We start from the raw sequence: 21,283 nt of genomic DNA on the forward strand, positions 1-21,283 counted from the left end.
AAGCAAGTCGCTTACCTCTAGGAGAGGAAGGGCTCTGGTGCAGGAATAGTGAGGTTCTGCAGTTTCCATGGCAACCCATTTGTTTCTCAGCAAGAGTCTCCCTGCCAGGCTTTTTTTGCATATGAGTCATACCTCAAGTGTTTTGTTTGTTTCCCTTGGATAAAACTGATTCAAATTTTTATTGGCTCCTGTCAAAGATTAAATAATACCTCCTTGCTTAAACATAGAAAAAAAAAAAATCCATGTATGTAAGCCCCCAGCCTACAAGAAAACAGAACTTATCTTTAATGTAGTAGTCTTGACATGTGTACAAATCACAGCATGTTTTCTGAGCTGATGCAAAATCTGAAAGAAAATGTAGAGCTGAGTCTTTTTAGATAAATGCTTTATTTTTTTTCTCAAAATGTTATTCTAAATACCTACAGTGCCATAGAGCTTTATACAATTTATCCAGTAATGATTCTAGTCTTCTGCCATCATGAAATGTAACTTCGAAAAGTGGATCCCAACAATACCAGAATCCGAGTTGACCTGTGCTCCCCATGCTATAAAGAGGCAGCATTAGACAGTATTAGTAAACCTGATTGAGGGAAAATGAGTGGCCTGCAGAGAGAGGGTCTGAAGTCTGTAAGAGAGGTGAGAGCACCAGTGTCTGACAGATGAAGAATCTGGAAGAAAGGACTGGTGCATTCCTAATGTACCATTATCCGAAAATTTCCCAGGGGTCTCTATAAAAAAAACTGACTCATGTTTCAAAAGATGGGAAGAAGCAGGTCTAAGTGCACAAGGGTCTCCAGGGAAGGGTTCCATAGCTCAAAACATGGGGTGTGGGAGCAAGAAACTTTGAAGGCCCTATGTTGAGTGAATCTGACAAGGACTGGGGCCACACTAGACCTGCACCACCACCTCAATTTGACCCTGCTGTCCCCGGATCCTTGTCTGCAACCCACGCTGCTTGTTTGCCTTCTCCGTGGAGATACCATGGCCTCAAGGCCTGGGGAGGTGTCGGGCTCAAGGGCCAGATCCTGTCATGAGAAGGCTCCTCACATCATAACCTCTCAAATGGGAACAGGTGGGAAGCCTCCGCCTTTTTTTCCCTTTTGGTTTTCTTAGGGCAATTTGGCTTCTGCTCTTCTTTAGCTTCTCGGTTCTGGGGCCAGGAAGCAGCCAGGATCTTGGCCGCTTCTGCTTGCGAGCTGGTTCCTTCCTCTTCATCAGAAGAGAGCCCACCTCCTGCTGGGTGGGGAGTTTCTGCTCCACTCTGGAGAGGGGGCAGTGCAGGGAAACATAGGCCACGGGTCAGTGACCAGATAGATACGAGCAAACACCCTCACGAGGCAGTAAAGCTATCAACAGGCTGCCTGGAGCCGTGTGGCTTGGAGGACAAGGGTACTGCATGGGGCTGGGGGAGAACTAAGGCCTGTCTTCCTGTGTCTTCCTCAGACTGGGGACTCATCCAAGCAGGTACTGGTAACTTACAAGCTGAGGGAACACCAAGATGTCTAGGCAGGAAACTACCCTCAGGGAGTGTACAATCAAATCTAGGAGATCGTTACTGACTGGTGCTTTGCACGTATTACTTCACTTCTGAACAAAAGTGCCCAGTGCTCTGAGGGGGTACTCCTTGAGCCTGGGCCGGCTGGGGCGGGGAGCTGGATGCAGAGGGTGAGAGCACAGTGCTGGAAAGGAACCAGTCAGGCATGAAGCCCGGTGAAGAGGTCATTGATGGGATTTGAGGGAGAAGCATGACAAGAGTATTTTTTAAAGGCAAATAAGCAGCATGTGGGGTAGGAGATGTGTGGTCACAGCTGCTCCCAGAGCATTTTTCTGCTGTCTCTGACCCAGTACTGATCACACCATGTGACTGTGTCGGGCCTGCACGTCAAATCCGCACCTGTGTCCACAGACTGGCCTCCACATGGCAGGTGCTGCGAGAGTATTCCTGTCCTGAGGGAGGATCGCAGGCACTGAGAGCACACCGGGCTGAATGGTGGGTCACACACAGAAGTACAGACCTCGTCTCTTTTTGAATGGGCTCAGCACCAGAGCACGCACCTCCTCACTTGTGCAGATAGGAGCAGAAAAGGGGATATTCGGGCAGGGCTGGGGGCCAGAAGAGGCAGCTAAGGCCAACTCCAAGGACACCTTTCCCAACAAGGTAAGGGGACAGGTCTGTGGCATCAAAACATAAAGCTGATTGATCTATGACTTAACGTCTAGGCAGAATGCGGGCCAGTGATTTCTGAGTACCCCTTTCCACCCCAGGACTGTCTTCTTTACGAAGGCCCCACACTGACCTTGGCCCCATAGCGAAGCTTCAACCTCTCCCTGATGAGCAGTCCCTTAGCCAGCAGCTTCCAGTTCTCGAGTGCCCGCTTCTCCCTTTTCTGCAGCAAAAAAACGACACAGGTAAGCATAAAATGTTGAGTACTGCTATTTTCAGGAAAAATAAGATGGAACCTGTGAAAACACACACACTTCAGGTTAAAAAAAAGTTTCTTAACTATATCAAGTCTCAGTTTTAAGATTGGAATGATTTATAAAAGGCATGACAGGAATAAAAAAAGCCCTTTTTAAAATTATTTTCGACTCCAAAATTTTTAGGGGAGGTTCTCCAGACCTGGACCATAGACAATTCCTTTTAACAGAGGCAGGTGTCAGCAGCAGGGAAGTTGTCCCTGGAGCTGGGATCTAGGCAGATAGCGGATTCTGAGGTGTAGGAAGGATGGTTTTTTTCCAGTGCTGGCTCCCTAGGGGGCCTTCCATGGAGCTGGAGCCAGAAAGAGCTTCAGAGTGCACAGGCTCTCCTTTATAGCTGCTGTGAGTGAGGCACTGCCCGTCCAGTGTGCTTGCTTTCCCCTGCCATTGTGCTTTCCCACCCCAAGCCCCACCCAGGCCAGCCCTTGCCAGAATGCTCACCTCCTTCTCCTTCTTTTCAATGAGTGCCTGCTCGTTTTCCCAGGCAGCCAGGAGCACGTCTTTGTATTCCTCGCAGACTATGTACCCGTCAGTTCTGTGGGGATGCAACAGGGGTGGACTTTCCCGAGCCTGATTCCTGCTCTTGCCTTTCCTCCTCCCATTGTGGAGGACAGCAGGCCGCTCCTAAGCTCTGAAGGGTTTCCTGACTCAGCTCGTCCACAGTCCTGGCCATAGCTGCTAACAGATGCCACTCACGCAGAAGGAAAGCCTGTGGACCTGGCACTGCTTCCGGGCCCTGCCTAAGAGCTGGGATAAGAGCCCCTGCCCACCCCCACTACATGCAGGACAGAGGTCACCAACCAGGAAGGACGCTGACCCCATTAGGTCACCTGTGACCACCCCCAGAAAAAAGTGTTGTAATCTAACATTGTTAGGGGCTGGTTTCACTGGTTTTGCTGCCTCTCAGAAGCCAGAGTAAGAGTCAAAGCGTAAAAGTAAAAGGTAAAGTGTTAAGGCTGAATTTGCAAATTCAGAGTAAACCCTGGAAAATCAGCCACTGGACCTCTCCCTCCCCCAGTCCCACACCAATTTCCCACCCACTTCACCATGACCTCCCGCCCTCCTTCCAGTTTCTATGGAAGGCCCCTCACGCACATGGGATGGGAGTATCCTTTATGGAAATCAAAGCCGGTGACGGCCGGGACACAGTCGATGCCTAGCTTACGAGCCACGCGGTTCAGGTTGGGCAGATTCAGTTGAACACAGCCAACAGGCATCATGCGGGGCAGGAAGAGGTACACGTTCCCAAATTCATTCCGGGGGACCTGCAGAGGTTGGCATGCCAGGTCTGGCCAGCTGCAGAATGAAGCGGCCTGGTCCTGACCCACTGAGCGCTGCGCTTACCTTGCCGTCCACAGCCACGGGTGGCTGGTATTCCTCTGTCTGCCACTTGCCAAACAGGCCCAGGTCATTTTGGTCCTGCAGCTGGGGCTCAGCAAGGCGGGCTCTCCGGGCCCGGTTAGAATAGCCTTTCACCATCTACACCAGAGGGAACAGCCAGTTTACAACAAAGGCTACTACTTCCTGAGTGCTTACTGTATAGCAGGCCCTGTGTTCAGTGCTTTGCACCTGTTACAAAACAAACCAACAAATCTGGGATGGGTGTGCTTTTTATCCCCTTGAGTACTATTAGCACAAGTACCACCAGCTAACTTCTACAGAGTGCTCACTGTATCAGGCACTGTTCTCAGTGCTCTGTGTGCATTTAATATTTTCAGACTGTGATTGATTGGGGATAACAAACAGCAGACAGCAAAACCACAGATAAGGGGAGGATTACTATACTTTGTTCAATACTTTCATCACTGAAATGGAAACTGGAACTCAGAAATGATGTCACTTAAGATCCCATGGCCGGGTGAGTGACAGGGCCAGGATTTAACCCTAGAAACCTAACTGTGCCATGTACCCTGGAAGGCACGGATAGTTTGGGACCCTGAGCACACTACATTACAGATGTCTAATGGTCAATACCAAAATTTTCACTGGGAAGTGAAGGGGAGAACTGGCGAGGAGGAAAAGGTTGTGTAACTTCGATGAGGAGGAGTGGCACAGGCGTGGGCTAAGGATGGGCTATTGGGCCTGGGCTGCTTTTAGTGCAGGGGTTGGCAAACCTTTTCTGTAAAGGGTCCCATACAGCCTTTGTTGCAAATTCTTTATTTCTCCCTTTTTACAATCCATAACAAAATGTAAATGCCATTCTGAGACAGGACCTAGGTTGGATGTGATCTGCGAGCTGTGGACTGCTTACTGCTGTTCTAGTGACCATTGCTGCCAGGGAAACTGGGCACACCACCTCTGTCACCCTGTGGGAACGACAGTCCCTTTCTCAGGAAGCCATTCATCCAATGCTGTTAATTAAGTAAAGATCCAATGAGCATCTATTACAGACACGCGGCGACACCAGTCGTTAGGGCAGAGAAAGGGCAGTCTTTGTTCTTAAGGAGCACAGGCTCCTGTGGGGAGACAGGAAGACGACAATTCAGTGTAAAGAATATAAGGCAGGATGGCGCCCACAGGCAGGACCCCCTGCCCAGCCCTGAGGAGGGAGAGCGTAAGACAAGCTGTTCAGAACAGGCCCCACCTCACTGAGTCTGAAAGGGCAAAAGAGGGACTGGTTAAGTGAAAAGGACTGAGAAAAGGTGTTTGGAACCACGAGTATTTGGGACTGCCCAAGTAGTCTGGCATGCAGGAGGAAATGTGGCCGGAGAAGAGGCGAGTCTCAGAGTAGCACAGGTTTTGTGCTTCATGAAAGACATGCTCTGAGTAGGGTGAGGGTGGGCTACCCAGGAGGTGTCACATGCAACTCTGTTTCAGAAAGATCCCATGACGGCAAAATTGACAGTGAACTGAAGAGCTGAAGGTGGCTGTGATCCAAGCAAGAGAAGATAGGGAGCTGGACAGTAGGTTTCAGAACAAAAGGAGGACTTGAGATTTGGGATTATGCTAGAACTGTGCTATTGTAATAGCCATGAACATTTGAAATGTAGTAGTCACAGTTGAGATGTATTGAAAGTAAAATATTACATTTCAAAGCCTTACTAAGAAAAATAATGTAAAATATCTCGTTAACATTCCAAAACATTACATTTTGAAATGACAAGATTTCAAATATATTTGAAAATATTTAAGTACTAGAAGCCCAGTGCACAAAATTCTTGCATGGGGGTGGGAGTGTGGGTGGGAGGGTCCCTCAGCTCGGCCTGCACCCTCTCGCAATCCAGAACTGCTGGCTCCTAACCACTGGCCTGCCTGCCTGATAGCCCCTAACCCCTCTGCCTGATCACCCCTAACCACAAGCCTGCCTGCCTGATCACTCCTAACCACTTACCTGCCTGCCTGATCACCCCTAACTGCTCCCTTGCTGGCCTGATCACCCCTAACCGCCTCTGGCTTGGCACCCCCCACCTCCCCCAAGACCCAGGCTTCCCTCCTCCAGCCGACTGCAGGCACCCGGGACCCAGGCTTCCCTCCCTCTGGCTGGCCGCAGGCACCTGGGACCCAGGCTGGCTTTGCCCTGGCTGACTGGAGGCGCCCAGGACTGGGGGCGGCTTCGCCTGGGCCTGGCTTTGTCAGGGAGGATGTCCAGAAGACGTCCGGTCTAATTAGCATATTACGCTTTTATTAGTATTGATGTTAAAATATTAAAATATTTAAGTATAGCTACTAAAAATTTTAAATTTGTGGCTCCCCTTATATTGCAATCAGACAGTGCCACTTTAGAATGAAGAGACTGGTTATTTGATATGGAAACCCTAGCGGTCCACGCAGGCAGCATAATGCACTCAAGCCTGCTTTTGGCAGTGACCCGCTCCCAAGGCCTGCAGCTCCTTCCCACCAAATTGAGGTGTCTCCACTCCCTGCCAAGCTCCCTAGTCTCACAACCCAAAGGGCTCCTTTTGGATTCTGACAAAAAAGAACAAATGTGTCTCTGTGACCGGCTATGTGTCCTGTGACAAGCCTTTGTGGTACTGTACTGAATCCCTATTTCTCGCAGGCAGCTGGCCTGAGAGCAGGAGCACAGAGGGAGAGAAATGATACTGGAGTAGAGGCAGGGCCTGGGATTGTTGTCTGGGCACCCATTTTCCTAACTGTAAGGCCTTGGACAAGTAATTTCTCCCATTTCCATTTTCTCATACGTAAAATGGGCATCATAATGCTAACTCCCATGGCTGTTGAGACTCAGTAGAGAGCATATATATACAAAATACATGGTAAGTTGCCAAGCGGAAGGACACTGATGACTGGCGAATGTGTCTACATAAAGCAGGGCTTTGGCCTCTTAGAGCAGCTCAGTAACAGTTCCAATCTACACGGCCTTTGAGCACACACACACCAGGAGTCTGAGGGCTGCCTTTTGGTGTCGATTTCTTGCACGCTCTGGACAATCCATCTCTTACAAATTCCTCATTAAAGTTAGACATCATTTAAATACTTTTCTCTTCTCAAGCTAGGAAAGCAGACCTGGGTTCCTATCCTGGGCATGCACTCAGCAGCCCTCAGTCTTCACTCCTCTGCACTCAGCTGTTCCACTCAGTCTTGGTCCTGAGCCTCCTGATGCCCTCGTCTGGAGGGTGCCCACCCAGATCCGGTTACCTTGTAGGGCACTTCTCCAAGCCTCACCACTCTTCCTTGTTTCAGCCATGTGTCCCTGGAGTGCAGGGTTTGCACGCAATCCCTGCCGGAGCCAACAGAGGGAGACAAAGGAGAAACTCAGTTCACACCCTGATGGAGCACAGTATGGAGAGGAAGCCTGAGGACCTGGGTGCTCATAGGACCTCCCAGGAGGAAGAGCACAGCCTGTGTGCTCTTCTCAGGCTCTGCTCCTGAGGAAGCCAGGGGACCTGCCTCAGGCAAACAGTAAACTTGGACTTCCCATCTTAGTGGGTGTGTGAGTTCACTTACAAACCCTAAACAGAAACACACTTCTGTCTTAGGCTTCATGTGGTACCCTCACCTCTCCTCCCATAATGAGAGTCCCTTTGCAGCCTATAGAGGGAGACCTGAAGGCACATTTCCTCACCACTGAGCACATGCCTGCCCAGGATCTGGTCTGCTGCCAATACCAGAGGGACAAGTGTCCAGGGAAGGGGTAGTGAACCCAAAAGACTACATGGAAATTATAATTGCGTTAATAAATTACCATGGAATTAAGACTCATGCACATGGAACGGTCAAATAATTCCTGGCGGCCTGTGGTTATGGGGAGAGATCATCTGGCTTCACTCTCCTTCCAGAGCTAAGAGCTATCCCCCAGCCTTGCAATTCTACTTTCCAATACAGACCCTGAACTGAGGGTCCAGGGTGACTCCCTGCAGGACTGGCATGCAGGAAGTGGTCCCCAGTCAGAGGACTCAAACCATCTACTCATGAAGTTTCCCTGTATCTCCTTTTCTCTCTCTCTTCACATTTCTTAACAACATCTATTTTTTGGTCTTGTATTTTAATAATTTAAAAAATATTTTTGTGTTCTTTCTACTGCTATTTCTTAAAAGCTCTGCTTCTACTTTTATTTTTTCTTCACCTTTTATTTATATTAAATATTTTTCTGTTTTAATTTTGTATATATTTTACATTCATTTCCTACTCTTTCTCCCTTCACTTCTTCAGTATTTCTACTATGGTAAAACATACATAACATAAAAATTTACTATTTTGCCATTTTTAAGTGTATGGTTCAGTAGCATTAAGTACATTCACACTGTTGTCAACCATCACCACTATCCATCTTCAGAACTCTTCATCTTCCAAAACAGAAGCTTTGTACATATTAAAATATCCAAACACTTTAACTTTCATTACCAAATTTTTTATTTCCTTTTGTATATTTTTAATTTATATTTGAGGGGTGTGTTTATATTGCCCTATATAAACCTTACTTGTCCTATTTTTATTTTCCCCCTATAACTTTTTCCTTCCTGTTTATCTTTTATTCCATGTTGTTTTAATTTCCAATCTTTAATCTCTTCTACCCATCCCCACACACAATAGCACATGCACACACTGTAAAACTCATCCTGATAAATGATATTATCAGCCCTTGCCCCAGGAGGCTGATAATCGCGGGCCATCAGGAAGCCCACCAGACGTACCTGGAGTAGACAGCTTCTCCACGACAATACCCAATGATGGCGGCTGTCTCAGGATAGATGGCCTCGTATTTCAGGAGATGCCTCTTCAGGGCGTACAGAGGGTGGTTCTTATATGTGCCAATGACAGTGGGCAAAGGCTGGTCCAGGTGCTTTGCCTGAAACTGCAAAGGCCAGAGAGAGAATGTTGAGCATGTGGTTTAGAAGAGGAAGTGAGGTTTGATATGGGTAATCCTCAGACCAACTTGTTCACAGACTATGAAGCAGAGGTTTCATGAGCACCAATGATTGTAAAATTGCCTTTGTAGCTCTGTTGTTAAGGTTTCAGATAAATCAAAAGCTATGAAGAATCAAATAATTCTGTGGCTTATAGCAACTTTGTAAAGTCATCTAACTATTCCTCAGCGAGCCCTAGCAGATGAGTGTCCACTCTACTAAGGAGTTCCAAGGAACAAAAACAGTTCTCTTCAGGAAAGAGGTCTTATCTCCAAGTGGCATCACTATTCTGCAGCGTGGGTTTCCTTAACTGCTCACAGGAAATCAAAATGAGTTGTTCACATCTTGTGACTTTTTTTAGTCTATTATAATACATGTTCTTTTGGCACTTCTATAAGGAATCTAATTTTTCTTTGTTTTTAATATATTTTTATTGATTCAGAGAGGAAGGAAGAGGGGGATAGAGAGAGAAAAACATCAATGATGAGAGAGAATCATTGATCGGCTACCTCCTGCAAGACCCCCACACTGGGGATTGAGCCCGCAACTCAGGCATGTGCCCTTGACCAGAATCGAACCTGGGACCCTTCAGTCCGCAGGCTGACGCTCTATCCACTGAGCCAAACCAGCTAGGGCAGGAATTTGATTTTTCAGTGGACAATTCCACTGCTGTAATTCTGATTCACCAAGGTTTCGTAGGCAGTTCCTTAGCAGTTCTTGAAAACCCCCAAATATATTAGTGAGGATGGGCAATATGGAGTAGCCAGGAGCAGGATAACCTCCACATGGTTAGCTTCCAGTACAGACTTTATTAGGTTAGTCACAATGCCATCTGCACAATTCCCATCTACTCCGACATTTTTCAGTAAAAAGAACCAGAACACCCCCAGAGGAAACTCTCAATGCAGGATGCTGTACGATACAGAGAATGCTAAATAAGCCCATGGTTTGCCCATCTGAGGAACTGGGAACAATTTGCCAGCAAATCTGGGCATGTTCCCATGTGGAAATGCTGAGCTCCACTCAATGCCACCACTGCTGTGCATAGCAGCTCAGGCCTCCTCCTAAAACCAAGCGACACACCAGGTCCTTTCAGTCTAGAAGTCAGCTTCCCAGTGTGCCTTCTCAACAGACTGAAGGTATTCCTCATCCGAGTCCCTTCCTTCCCAGGAGATGAGTGTTCTAGATCCATGGGGGGTTGTGTATGTGTTTTGTGAATGGGTACAGCCTGAAAAGGAGGGTGGTAATCATATTAATGAGTTTTTTCTTCTTTCCCTCAGCATGAGTTGCATAAATTATTTTAAAGCTCCAAATTTATAACTGGGCAATAACTACAAGTATACAGGCTTCAAAGCCAGATAGACCTGGGTTCAAATGCCAAGTCAGTCAGTCAATCGCTTCAATCCTAAATTCTTAACTGATAAAAAAAAAAAAAAAAAAGGCAGTAATAGCTCCAGCTTTATAGAGTTGTGATAACTAATGAGATAAACACTAAAAATACCCAACACAGGGCTGGGCATACAAAAGTGCTCAAATATGGGAATAATTTTAATAACTTGACTGAGTCTTTGAGCCCGTGGCAGCCGAGGCCTTACCTCCAAGTCTTCTTTCTTTTCCCTTTCCACCAATGGGCTCTGGTAGGGTCTCAGGGTTTCAGCCCACCACTTGGCATCAACCCGGCACTTGCGGGTCGCTGTCATCCAGGCTGGGTCATACCTCTGGGTGACATCCCGGACCCAACCATCATTGTCAAAGCCCACAACGTAGGCCATGGGCTTGGTGGCGTATCTGTAACATGTCACAGCCTGGCCCACCACACCATGCACACAGTCCACACACACCCATTTTTCCTCCCGCTCACAGAACACCTCTAGCCACTGGTCCACACCAGCTGTTTTCCCTTTTTCTGTCCCCTCACCATCACTGGACATTTTCTTGCCTCTCTTATTCTTACTGCTTGAAGAGCTTGTGGATGCTGCTGGAGAGTCAGGATGCTTAGGGTGGCTCCCATGTCGGGTCCTGGAGTCACTTTTGGACCCTGCCTTTGTCCTCTGAGGGGCCGGGGCCCTCCTCTGCCTCGAAGGACCAGGCTCAGAATCCTCATCGGATGGATGATGGGCTTCCCCACTGGAGAGCTCGAAGTCAGAGCCACTGTTGGTCTCATCACTCCCACTCTCCTCTTTGTAAGACACCCTGGAGGCCACCCGTTGCTCCCGGCCAAGCAATTGTCTCTGGGTTTTCTCCTGCTCTTCCGCCTTGCCCTCTTCTCCCCCACTGGAGGAGGGCTCTCTCCGTTTCTTCCCCACGGCAGCTGCCTTACTCCTCTTCCCTTTGGCACTTGCACTGTTGGTGCCTTTAGAAGAAGTGCCCTCTTTTCTGGTTCCTCTGCTGGTCTTTGGTTTGGTTTGATTTTCTGAGACTTGGCTGGAAGTTTCTGAGGAGCCTTCAGGACCCTCTGTGGATCTCTCTTTAGGCTTCTTTCCCTTAAACAAAAGAGAAATTTTCTTTTTTTGCTAATGATAAGACAGAGACCCTGTAATCTGACCATTAAAAACAGACTAATGACCAATTTTGATAATTTCTCCCTTCTCCCTGGCCAACTACCCTTTTCTCTGGAAGCCCCGAGAACCTCACCTTGGCTACTGACAACTTCAGAGGAACTGGCTGTAGAGACAATACCAGTCGGGTTGGGAGCTGCAGGGCCCGGAGCATCAGTAAAAATATCTGTAATGAACAAGGATAACACATTTATCCTCAGAAAGGATTAAGGGTTTAATTAATTAAATGTGGTGGTGGTGGTGCTCATTTATAATAGGGAAAAGTTAGAAATAACCAAGCTGTCTAACACTAGGAGTCTGGAACCCTCGACACTATTAAAAACGATGTAGCAGAGATCTATCTTTGTAGAAAAACAGAAAAATGTTCACTATATAGTAAAGAAAACGAGATGTTTGTGTTTAAATATATAATGCTAATTTCTCTAAGAATAAATTATACACAAATATAAACATATATGCATATTTGGAAAAGGACCTACCCCTGTATATATTGGGTTATGGCTGTTTATATGTGGTGGGTTTTTATTCAGCTTATCTTTTATATGAAATACCCAGAATATATAAATTATTAGACAGAATGCACATTGGTGGTTGCCAGGTGTATGAGGAGGTGGGAGGAGGGAGAAGAAGGAGTAACTGTTTAAAGGGAACAGGATTTCCTTTTGGGGTAACAAAAATGTTTTGGAAACCAAGGTGGTTGTCAAACAAAACTCTAAATACACTAAACATCACTAAATTGTTCATCTTTAAAAAAAACCCACTATATTTTTTTGCTTTAAAAACACCGTCACAAACAAAACCAGTATACTAGTATCTGTCCACAAATACACAGGAACAAAGCTTGGGAGGACAACACTAAAATATTAATGTTTTCCTCAGGATGGAGGTAATACAGCATCATTACTGGCCATGCCAGGCATCTTAGACTTTATCAAGCCAAGTCAGAAGAGAGGTCAAGATGACAGGCACTTAGTCTGTAAGATTCAAAAGGTCTGGTCGATTTCCCTAAACAAACAGGGAATTTGAGGCTCAGGCACAAGTGTTACGTATTCACAGGCATCTTCCAGGGATTAAACCAAATACCTACCTCTGTTTTTGTTTTACTCAGACAGAGCCTCACCTGAGGGCATTTTCCAGCATGCTGCAAAGCCTGTCCACACATAAGACCTCTTCACCAGGACTCCTTTTGGTAGATACAACGCTCCTCACTGCATGGCTGCCGGCCAATGCCATCACCCAAATTGGAAGGTATGGAAACTCTTTCTTAAGGATTTCAGCAACCAATTTGAAACATTTCCTTGGAACTTCTGAACACAACTTCTAAATAGTTAAAGGAAACAATTCTAGGGCACCTGACCAAAAATTCACACACGAGGACACCAAGTAATAGAAAGAGTGTAGGCTTCAACTCACACGCTGGTCCCAACCCTGATTCCAATGCTTGTCAACTGAGTGACCCTAAGAAAGTTACTTAGCCTCTTTGAGCTGCAGCACTAGTTTTACTTTATATCTCGCACATGACTGCCATCGTCATTTGCTACAGTAATAAAAATAGTGCTGCCAGGAAGCATCACTCACATGGACCAATTCTTCATCATCTCGTGCAGAGTAAATCGCAAATCTCCTTTCCAACGTAGTTTGCAGGCCGTCTTGTTCGCTGATTGAAAGGTCAGAGTTAACTGTAAATGTTCCAATGAACCTGGAGAGAAGCCGGGCATTCCCTTGTGTGAGAAGTCAGAGCAAAGAGGAACTCTGTTCTTTATAGACAAGAAAATCAGAAGGGGCAGTCTGCGAAGGAAATTGGGAGCCCTGCCTGCTTTTGTTCTACTTTTCCCACCCAGTTTGGGTAACTCCTACTCATCACTAAAGACTCAATCCAGACTTTACCTCGCTCTGGAGCCTTCCCAGGCCCCCCAGCTGAGATAAGTGCCCTGGCTCTGTGTGCCCGCAGTGCCCAGCACACTGCTTCCGGAGCAATGGTCACACTAATTACATGGGGGTATATTTATCACCCAGACTCACCTGGGAGCTCTTCCAGGACAGAGATCATGACTGACAATTCTCTGTCTTCAATGCTGTGCCCACTGCCTGGCTTACAGGATCACCTCAGGGGATATCTGTGTTAAGTGACTGGCCCCAACCTCTGAGACACACACAAATCCTACACTAAGGCTGTGCAGCACAGGCCAGAGGGCCATACCATTTCACCAGGTTTGTCAGGTAGCAGATGTCCACGTCTTGCGGAGGCACTTTGGTAAAGCGAATTGGGATGATGGAGAGGCTAATAGCCTGAAGATCGAGCTGGTTGCAGATGCGATTTCGATAGAAGCCATTTGCTAACAGACACAGAAGGTGAACCTGGAGAGAAAGAGAAAAAGGAAGACATGAAAGAAAAGCTGAACATTAGAGGGATTTTTGCTGCTGAATTAAAAGACATTTTGTAGGTAGGATGTATTTGTTGATATTTCTGTTTTGAAAATATGCTTTTATTGATTTCAGAGACGAGGGAGGGGGGAAAAACATCCCATTTCCCAAGATTTTGCTTTATTTAATAATAAAAAAAAGCTTTTATTGGGAGAAAACGAGTTTTGTTTTTTAGCAATGGCGTCATTGTGGATAAGAACAACAGGGGCATGGGAATAAAATTCCTTTGGGGGAGGCTCAAGCTGCCAGAATCCCTTGTCCCTCCCCACTTTGGGCACTTGGGGGGTCGGGAAGGGAAGGGCAGGGCATGATTGATAAAGCTGAAGAGTAACAAAAGGCACTGGTGGGTTACACTGGGGCCGGGGGAGGGAGGAGGTGGGCCAGGGGCTCTTTGGCATTCAGGCCTGGCCTCTAGTCCTTTCCCTTCCCTTTCTTGGCTTTGGCCTTGGCTTTGGTCTTGGGGGTACAGGGCTTGGTTATGCGGATGGTCTCCTGGCACTGGGCATTGTACTGCACCTTCTTCAGGGGGCCTTGGCGGGCTTTGGTGCCCGAGCTCCCATCACACGACCCCCAGCTCTCAAACTTGTACTTGCAGTCGGCTCCAAACTCCTTCTTCCAGTTGCATGGCACCCTGCACCAGATGCGCTGAGTCTGGGCCCTGCAGTCCTTGCTGCTAGGGGTGCAGGGCCCTCGGGTCCACTCAGCGCATTCGCTCCCCGGGCCACCCTTCTTCACTTTGTCTTTCTTTTTGGCCACCACGGAGATGAGCGCCAGCAGGGTGAGGAAGGCGAGGAGGAGGAAGCCTCGGTGCTGCATCTCGCTTGCTGCCCGTGATGCTTCGCTCCCTCCAGCGCTGACCTGTCCCGCTCCCTAAGATTTTGCTTTTCAACCCCTCTTCTTCTAACTACTCAAAAGAATCTCAAATCTCAAAGCTCCAAAATACAAACTTTTTTCTTCTTCTAAGAGGCCTTGTCTTTTATTATTTATTTTTTAAATATACTTTTATTGATTTCAGAGAGGGAGAGGGAGACAGACAGAAACATCAATGATGAGAGAGAATCATTGATTGGCTGCCTCCTGCATGCCTTCTACTGGGGATTGAGCCAGCAACCCAGGCATGTGCCCTTGACCAGAATCGAACCCAGGACCCTTCAGTCCCTAGGCCGACACTCCATCCACTGAGCCAAACCAGCTAGGGCAGAGGCCTTGTCTTTTAGATATATACTGAAGGAACTATGGAGGAGATGCTACAATGTTTGGAGTTTGCTCAGGAGGAAAAATGGATGGAGGGAAAGAATAGCAAGACTGCTCACGGGCTTGTAACTGTCAAAGCTGGTGGATAGCATGGGCTCACTGTACTGTTGTCTGCATTTCCATGTGTGCTTGAACCCAACCTCCTCCGCTTTAGACCCCACACCTGTCCCATATCTGACCTCCAACCCCACCCTTCCTCAACCTACTGAAGTGATCATGTGACTGTCTTGCCCTTCTCTCACAGCTTTGTATCATTTTCACTTCAAAATCGGTCTTCCTTCCTTCCCACTTACAGCCTCCCTATTTCAATTAATGGCACTGCCCTCTTCCCTCACATCAGCTTCAAATCTCCAACACCACGAGGCAAAAGAAACAGAGCTATCTTATTTATTTCCCAAGGCCGCTGTGAGGTGGGCCTCACTCCAGTTCCTGTATATTCAATAATGTGGGCAAACTGGTTGTCCTACCATTCCCTCCATAACTCAGAGAGAGCAATCTTTCCAGACTGTCCACTCTCATCTCAACATACTGTCTTTTCTCTTAGACCCAGCTCTAGTCCTTTCTCCTAAATAGCCTTCCTCAGCTACTCAAACCCACACTGATCTTTCTTTCAAGTCTTGAGTTTCTTTGTTTTGAGGTCTTTCATCAGAAATCCTTTAATTGTAGAAAATAAGCTTTATACAAGTCTCTCTCCTACAATGCCAAGAACCTTGCTAGGTCCAGAACATGTGTTCAATAACTACCAGCTGAATTAAAAAACCAGCAATTTTAGCTGAGATCAGAATTAATGTTATTAACTGTGGAAAGAAGAGACTGAGAGTCTATTTTTTAGCCCCTGCTCCATGCCAGGCATTGTACTCTGTACTTCACATGTGATATACGTTTAATCCTCACAACCACCCTCCGAGGAAGACACTGTTATTAACCCCTACTTCAAAGATGAGGAAACTAAGCCTCAGAGAGAGTAAGAAACTTGCCAAGGTCACATAGTGAGTGCGAGAGCTTGGAACAAGACATAGGTTTCCCTGACTGCGAACCCCAGCTCTTTCCGCCACCCCACTCTGCCTCAACAGAGAGGAGCACAGTCCCCTCCCTTCACTTCCTGCCCTTACCTTGTGTGTGTCCTCATGGACTTCTTTACTGAAACGCTTCATCAGTCTCCGGAGAGCGGTCTCAAACTCCATTTGTATTTTTTCACTGTAATGCATATTGAAAAATCCAAGAATGAACTGGGAAATTGAAACCTGACTTCATTCCCCCAAAATTTCTTTTACTTTTTAACTGCATGTGATTTACTCTCTTTGTTTTCCTGCACAAGACTGTGCTACTCAAGTAAATTTTTAAAAAGCTACCTATTTCCTGCTTCTTCTCACCTTTCTCACTTACAAATCGTAGCTTAGGACAGTCTCTACCCAGACTGACCTCTCAACCTACACCATATCATGCCACATGAACATGAGTCAAAGTTCTCCTCCTCCAGGAAGTCTTCTCTGACTGCCTGACCTTCCAACTACTGATTCCAGCCTTAGCAACCACCACTGCCTTTATATTCAATTAATGTACACTCATTTGTATTTTACTGTTCTGATGTAAAATCTCTTTCATGTCTGTGTCCCATGCATTTTTAAGGTGCTTCTTAAGCCCTGACCGGTTTGGCTCAGTGGTTAAGTGTTAGTCCAGGGACCAAAGGATACTGGGTTCGATTCCCTGGCAGGGGCATGTACCTCGATTGCAAGTCTGCTCCCCACCCTTGGTGGGGGTGGGTGTGAGAGGCAGCCAATCAATGTGTCTCTCTCAGTGTTTCTCTTTCTCTCTTTCTCCTTCCTTCCTTCCTTCCTTCCTTCCTTCCTTCCTTCCTTCCTTCCTTCCTTCCTTCCTTCCACTCTTTGTCTGAAAACGAATGGAAAAAATATCCTCAGGTGAGAATTAAAAACACACACACAAAACAATGCTTCTTGAATTACTTTTATTATCTTCTTTAGGCATGGCAAATAATGTGCTCATCATACAGAGGAACTCATGAACCAGTAAACTACCAGGTGCTGTGCTCCGTATTTCCAAGCCACCAGAAACTACAGAGGTACTGGGTATATTGGGATGAAATGGGGGCTCCCTACCAGGTGGGGCACTGCTTTAAGACCTGCAGAGTTATGTGGTGGGTGAAAGCATAACTTGCAAGTCAGCCTGACAGGATTTAGATCTTGGCTCATCCACTTACTGGCTGAGTGACTCCTGAAATGATATTTAACCTCTCTGAGCCTCTGACTCCTCATTCACATACTGTTCTAGACATTAAGTAAGATAATGGACAACCTTGGCATATAGAAGTTGGTCAATATATAGGAGTATTCTCTCCCCATTTCCTGCCCCAGCCAGGACACAAAAGTTTCTCACTCAAGTCTTAAAGTTGAGCCCAGAGTTCTCTCACCCAAGGCTCCTGACCACTTTGATACTCAGCCCTGGTCTCCTATGTATTTCTCAGAAGTTTTCATTAGTTGCCAATGGCATGTGATAGGAATGTAGAAGCAAATGCCTAATCTTACCTTCTTTCTCTTGCTTTCGCCTGCTCCGGTGTTTCAATCTCTATCTCCACTGGCTTCATAGGCAGAACAGATTGAGAGAAGGTTGCATTTTCTGCCGCATCACCTGGCACGAGCTCACTAAGTTCTATCAACAGTAATTTTTAAAAACCAATTAACAGCAATTATAATAATAGCCACTCTACTGAACAAAATCAAGGTTCTGCTGGGAAGGAGGAAGTGAGGAATGGATGTGAGGTGGAGAACTCACAGAGATAACTACTCCTTCCATGCTTTGAATACCTAAAAAGCCAACAACAACAAACAAAACAAAACAATAAAACGCCAGCACTGCGCTGTTTTACATTTATTTGTCTCATTTAACCCACACAGAAACCCACAGAAGTAGTCCTGGTAGAAGAAGAAAAGGAAACTAAGGCTAAAAGACATTGACTTGAATTAGATACACACCCTTGCTATCAAGGAGCTGATGCTCATGTGTGTTTTAGTAGATACTTATTCTTTTTTTTTTTTTTTTAAAAAGCCAAATTAGAACAATTTTCTATCTTTTTATTACTACATAATACACAGCGCAATTTGCTTTGTATGTAGTGATGATTTCAGTGTTTTTCAGTCTTAGTTGTAAACTTGTAATGATAAGAAATGCATCTTTTTCATCTCTTTATCCCCTACACGGCTAGTGAACACTAGCTGAAATAAACTGAATTTGTTGAACTGGATCTAACTGTGAATTTCGTTGGCAAAGGGCTCTTTTAAGGGAACTTTAGGCCTAGAAGCAATAACACCTGCTCAGCAATGAAAACATCTAATACCAAGATTTTGGTTTCTATTTACCAGTCCCCACTAAAATGAACCAGGGCTTCTTGGAGAAAAAAGAAGTTGATTCCAGGTCAGGAAAGTATAAAGTGAGCTTGGAACAATTTGTACCAGAAAGCATAAATGTTCTAAGAAACTAATGGGGTCATGCCAAAAAGACATGGGAGGGTAGCTAGCTTAAAGGGGCTTCCACCAGCCAAATTTGGGACAATCTGAAGCTCAAGTATAATGATGATAACTGGTAATATATGTAATTAAAAACAAAATCTCTATGTTCATAGTGATATTCAGAGTAAATTACTAAATAATTACAATTCCTGAAAGGGAGGTAAGATTAGGCACTTGCTAAATAAATACAATTCCTTTACAGATCAGTCAGCTAATAAATGTACATAAAATGATAGAATCAGATTATTACCATTGTATAATCCTCAATATAATAATTTTTGATCCAGTCAAGATCATTAATACATGCTAAAACCATTAAGTAAAAAATTACTGGGGAACAAGATATTCACGCAGAATCAGAGTACAGCCCCAGAAAGTTAATTACAAAGGGAAAATGCACCTTTACATTGGCACAATCGGGCAGTACCAACTTACACGATCAACCCTGGCATCACTAGAAGGACAACCTGACAGTAGGTGTCTCCTAATACACTAAAAAGCATCACCTATGAAGTATTCTTAGGAAAAAAATAGTTTAATCTAAATTCAATCAAGTCTTTAAACTTAATTTACAATTTATAAGAAATACCTAGGAGCCCTAGCTGGTTTGGTTCAATGGATAGAGCATAGGCCCATGGACTGAAGGGTCCCGGGTTCAAGTCCGTCAAGGGCACATATCTCAGTTACAGGCCCCATGCCCGGCCCTGGTCCAGGTGCAACCAATCGATGTGTCTTTTACTTTGATGTTTCTCTCTCTGTGTCTCTCCCTCTCCCTTCTACTCTCTCTAAAAAAATCAATGATGAGGATTAACAAAAAAAAAAAAAAAGAAAAAAGGAAAGAAGTACATGGGATACTGAAACAACTGTAACAACATCATGAGATGTTTGATTACTTATCAGACAGAACCAGAACCTGAAACATTCTATAAAACAAGAGGCCAGGGCACTAAAAAAAAAGCTGTGCTATGAAAAACAAAACAATAAAAAATGGTGGGTGGGGGGTACTGTTATAGAATAAAAGAGACTAAATAGACAACCAATAGAAGGCTTACACCTTGCATAGATCCTGGATTAGAAAAAAAGGGGGGGAAAACAGCTATAAAGGGTATTTTTTTTAATAAATAAAACAATCCACTAGAGGATATTCTTCCCATTGATCTTGAGAGAATGGAAGGAGGCAGGGAGAGTGAAACTCCACTGACAGCAAAGGAAGAGAATACAGGGTGTCCCCCAAAATGTATATATGCTCTAACAGCTGATAATTATTACATTTTGAAAATGAAATATATTGTAATAAACACTGCCTTCATAATTATTCAAAGTGTGTATACATTTTTTGGGACACCCTGTATATAACCTGCTCTAGTAATCTGGTATTGAATTTTTCATATCAAAAGCAAGTTCCTATTGCAACCTTATCTTTAGTCTTATTAGGTTCAAAAGAAAACAACAGGATTGCAAATAAGTGACATGACTCTAAACAGAATCAAACAGAAAAACAGGATCAGACTGTTCAGAAAACAAAGAAAGATGCTTTACCTTCTACTTCTTCCCAATCATCTTCACTTTCCTCCTCATCATCGTCTCCTTCATGGCTGTCTTTGTCCACAGCAGACTCTCTCTTTGGATGGTGTGCCTTCTTGCAGGCACTTGTAAAGTCTCTGTGTAAAGGCCACAGGAAGGAAGATGAAGAAGGCGCAAACATCCCAGTATTACATTTAAACTAAACGGAATTTTAAGGACACCTTCTATTTTTTGAAAATTGGTTGCAATTATTTAAAGTTCATTTGTGAGCTCTGAGCCTCATTTTCTCCATCAGCATGAGTCTCAAGTTCTCATCAAGATGTGCTCTGATCATTAGTCTAATACTAGATTGTGCTGTCAAACAGAAAGAATACTATAAACCTACAGCCTAGAGCTGTGTGAAGGAAAACAGCAAAGTCAGAAAATGGCATAGAAAAAACTAGAAGAAACCACAATAATAATGTGAGTGCTAGAAGTAAAAGCTGTGACATCTGTGTACATACAGTTGGGCACCAGAAAGAAAAGGGAATTCACATTTGTTGATCCTACCATGGCCCAACTCGTAAGATTCACAACTCCTGCCCGCCCCTCCCGCCCCCCTTTAAGAAATATGATGTGCCCTGGCTAGTATGGCTCAATGTTTAGAGCGTCGGCCTGCACACCAAAGGGTCGGGGGTTTGATTTCCGGTCAAGGGCACATACCTGGGTTGCAGGTTCAAACCCAGCCCTAGTCGGGGTGCGTGAGGGAGGCAACCAATTGATGTGTCTCTCTCACATCGATGTTTCTCTTTCTCCCCCTCCCTCCCTTTCACTCTCTCTAAAAATCAATGGAAAAATATATCCTTGGGTGAGGATTAACAACAAAAACAAAACAAAAAAAGAAATAGGATGTAAGGAGATTAAAATTGAAGTCTAACTGCAAGATAAGTGGGAATGTGACTATACACAGGTATGTCATAAATACCAACATAAACCTGGATACCTAGCTAAGTTAAATAGATAGCTACATAGGTAAGTAGCTTGCTACCTATCAATTCAAGACTAAATGGTTGCTAATGTATAATATAGAACTTCCTCAACTTATGATGGGGTTATTTCCCAATAAACCCACCCTAAGTTGAAAAGATCTTAATTCTGTAGATGGCTTCTGATCTGTATCTTCACGGTGGAAGAAAGCATTTTAGGTAGAAGGAGAATATGAGCACAACTCAGAGAC

The 21,283-nt window shown here is 45.2% G+C and overlaps 2 protein-coding genes across 3 annotated transcripts in view; both read right to left on the reverse strand.

The window, feature by feature from the left end:
* Positions 1 to 377: 377 nt before the first annotated feature.
* Positions 378 to 21,283, reverse strand: part of XPC (XPC complex subunit, DNA damage recognition and repair factor) — a 28,009-nt gene continuing 7,103 nt past the window's right edge. For both annotated transcript variants that reach the window (XM_054729940.1, XM_054729941.1), the window contains 14 exons: positions 20,083 to 20,204; positions 17,563 to 17,686; positions 16,132 to 16,216; positions 13,542 to 13,699; positions 12,920 to 13,040; positions 11,418 to 11,507; positions 10,379 to 11,266; positions 8,571 to 8,731; positions 7,075 to 7,156; positions 3,823 to 3,957; positions 3,574 to 3,743; positions 2,920 to 3,013; positions 2,298 to 2,387; positions 378 to 1,261 (listed from right to left, as the gene is read on the reverse strand). In XM_054729940.1, the coding sequence (XP_054585915.1) occupies positions 1,049 to 1,261; positions 2,298 to 2,387; positions 2,920 to 3,013; positions 3,574 to 3,743; positions 3,823 to 3,957; positions 7,075 to 7,156; positions 8,571 to 8,731; positions 10,379 to 11,266; positions 11,418 to 11,507; positions 12,920 to 13,040; positions 13,542 to 13,699; positions 16,132 to 16,216; positions 17,563 to 17,686; positions 20,083 to 20,204 (2,533 nt within the window). In that variant the 3' untranslated portion in view covers positions 378 to 1,048. The remainder of the gene's footprint in view (positions 1,262 to 2,297; positions 2,388 to 2,919; positions 3,014 to 3,573; positions 3,744 to 3,822; positions 3,958 to 7,074; positions 7,157 to 8,570; positions 8,732 to 10,378; positions 11,267 to 11,417; positions 11,508 to 12,919; positions 13,041 to 13,541; positions 13,700 to 16,131; positions 16,217 to 17,562; positions 17,687 to 20,082; positions 20,205 to 21,283) is intronic.
* LOC114226962 (midkine-like) lies at positions 14,102 to 14,590 on the reverse strand. Its single transcript, XM_054729942.1, has one exon. The coding sequence runs from the start codon at positions 14,579 to 14,581 to the stop codon at positions 14,177 to 14,179; it is 405 nt and encodes a 134-aa protein (XP_054585917.1). The 5' UTR covers positions 14,582 to 14,590; the 3' UTR covers positions 14,102 to 14,176.

This window comes from Eptesicus fuscus, chromosome 18 (genome assembly GCF_027574615.1).
Source record: "Eptesicus fuscus isolate TK198812 chromosome 18, DD_ASM_mEF_20220401, whole genome shotgun sequence".
NCBI classification, from domain to species: Eukaryota; Metazoa; Chordata; class Mammalia; order Chiroptera; family Vespertilionidae; genus Eptesicus; species Eptesicus fuscus.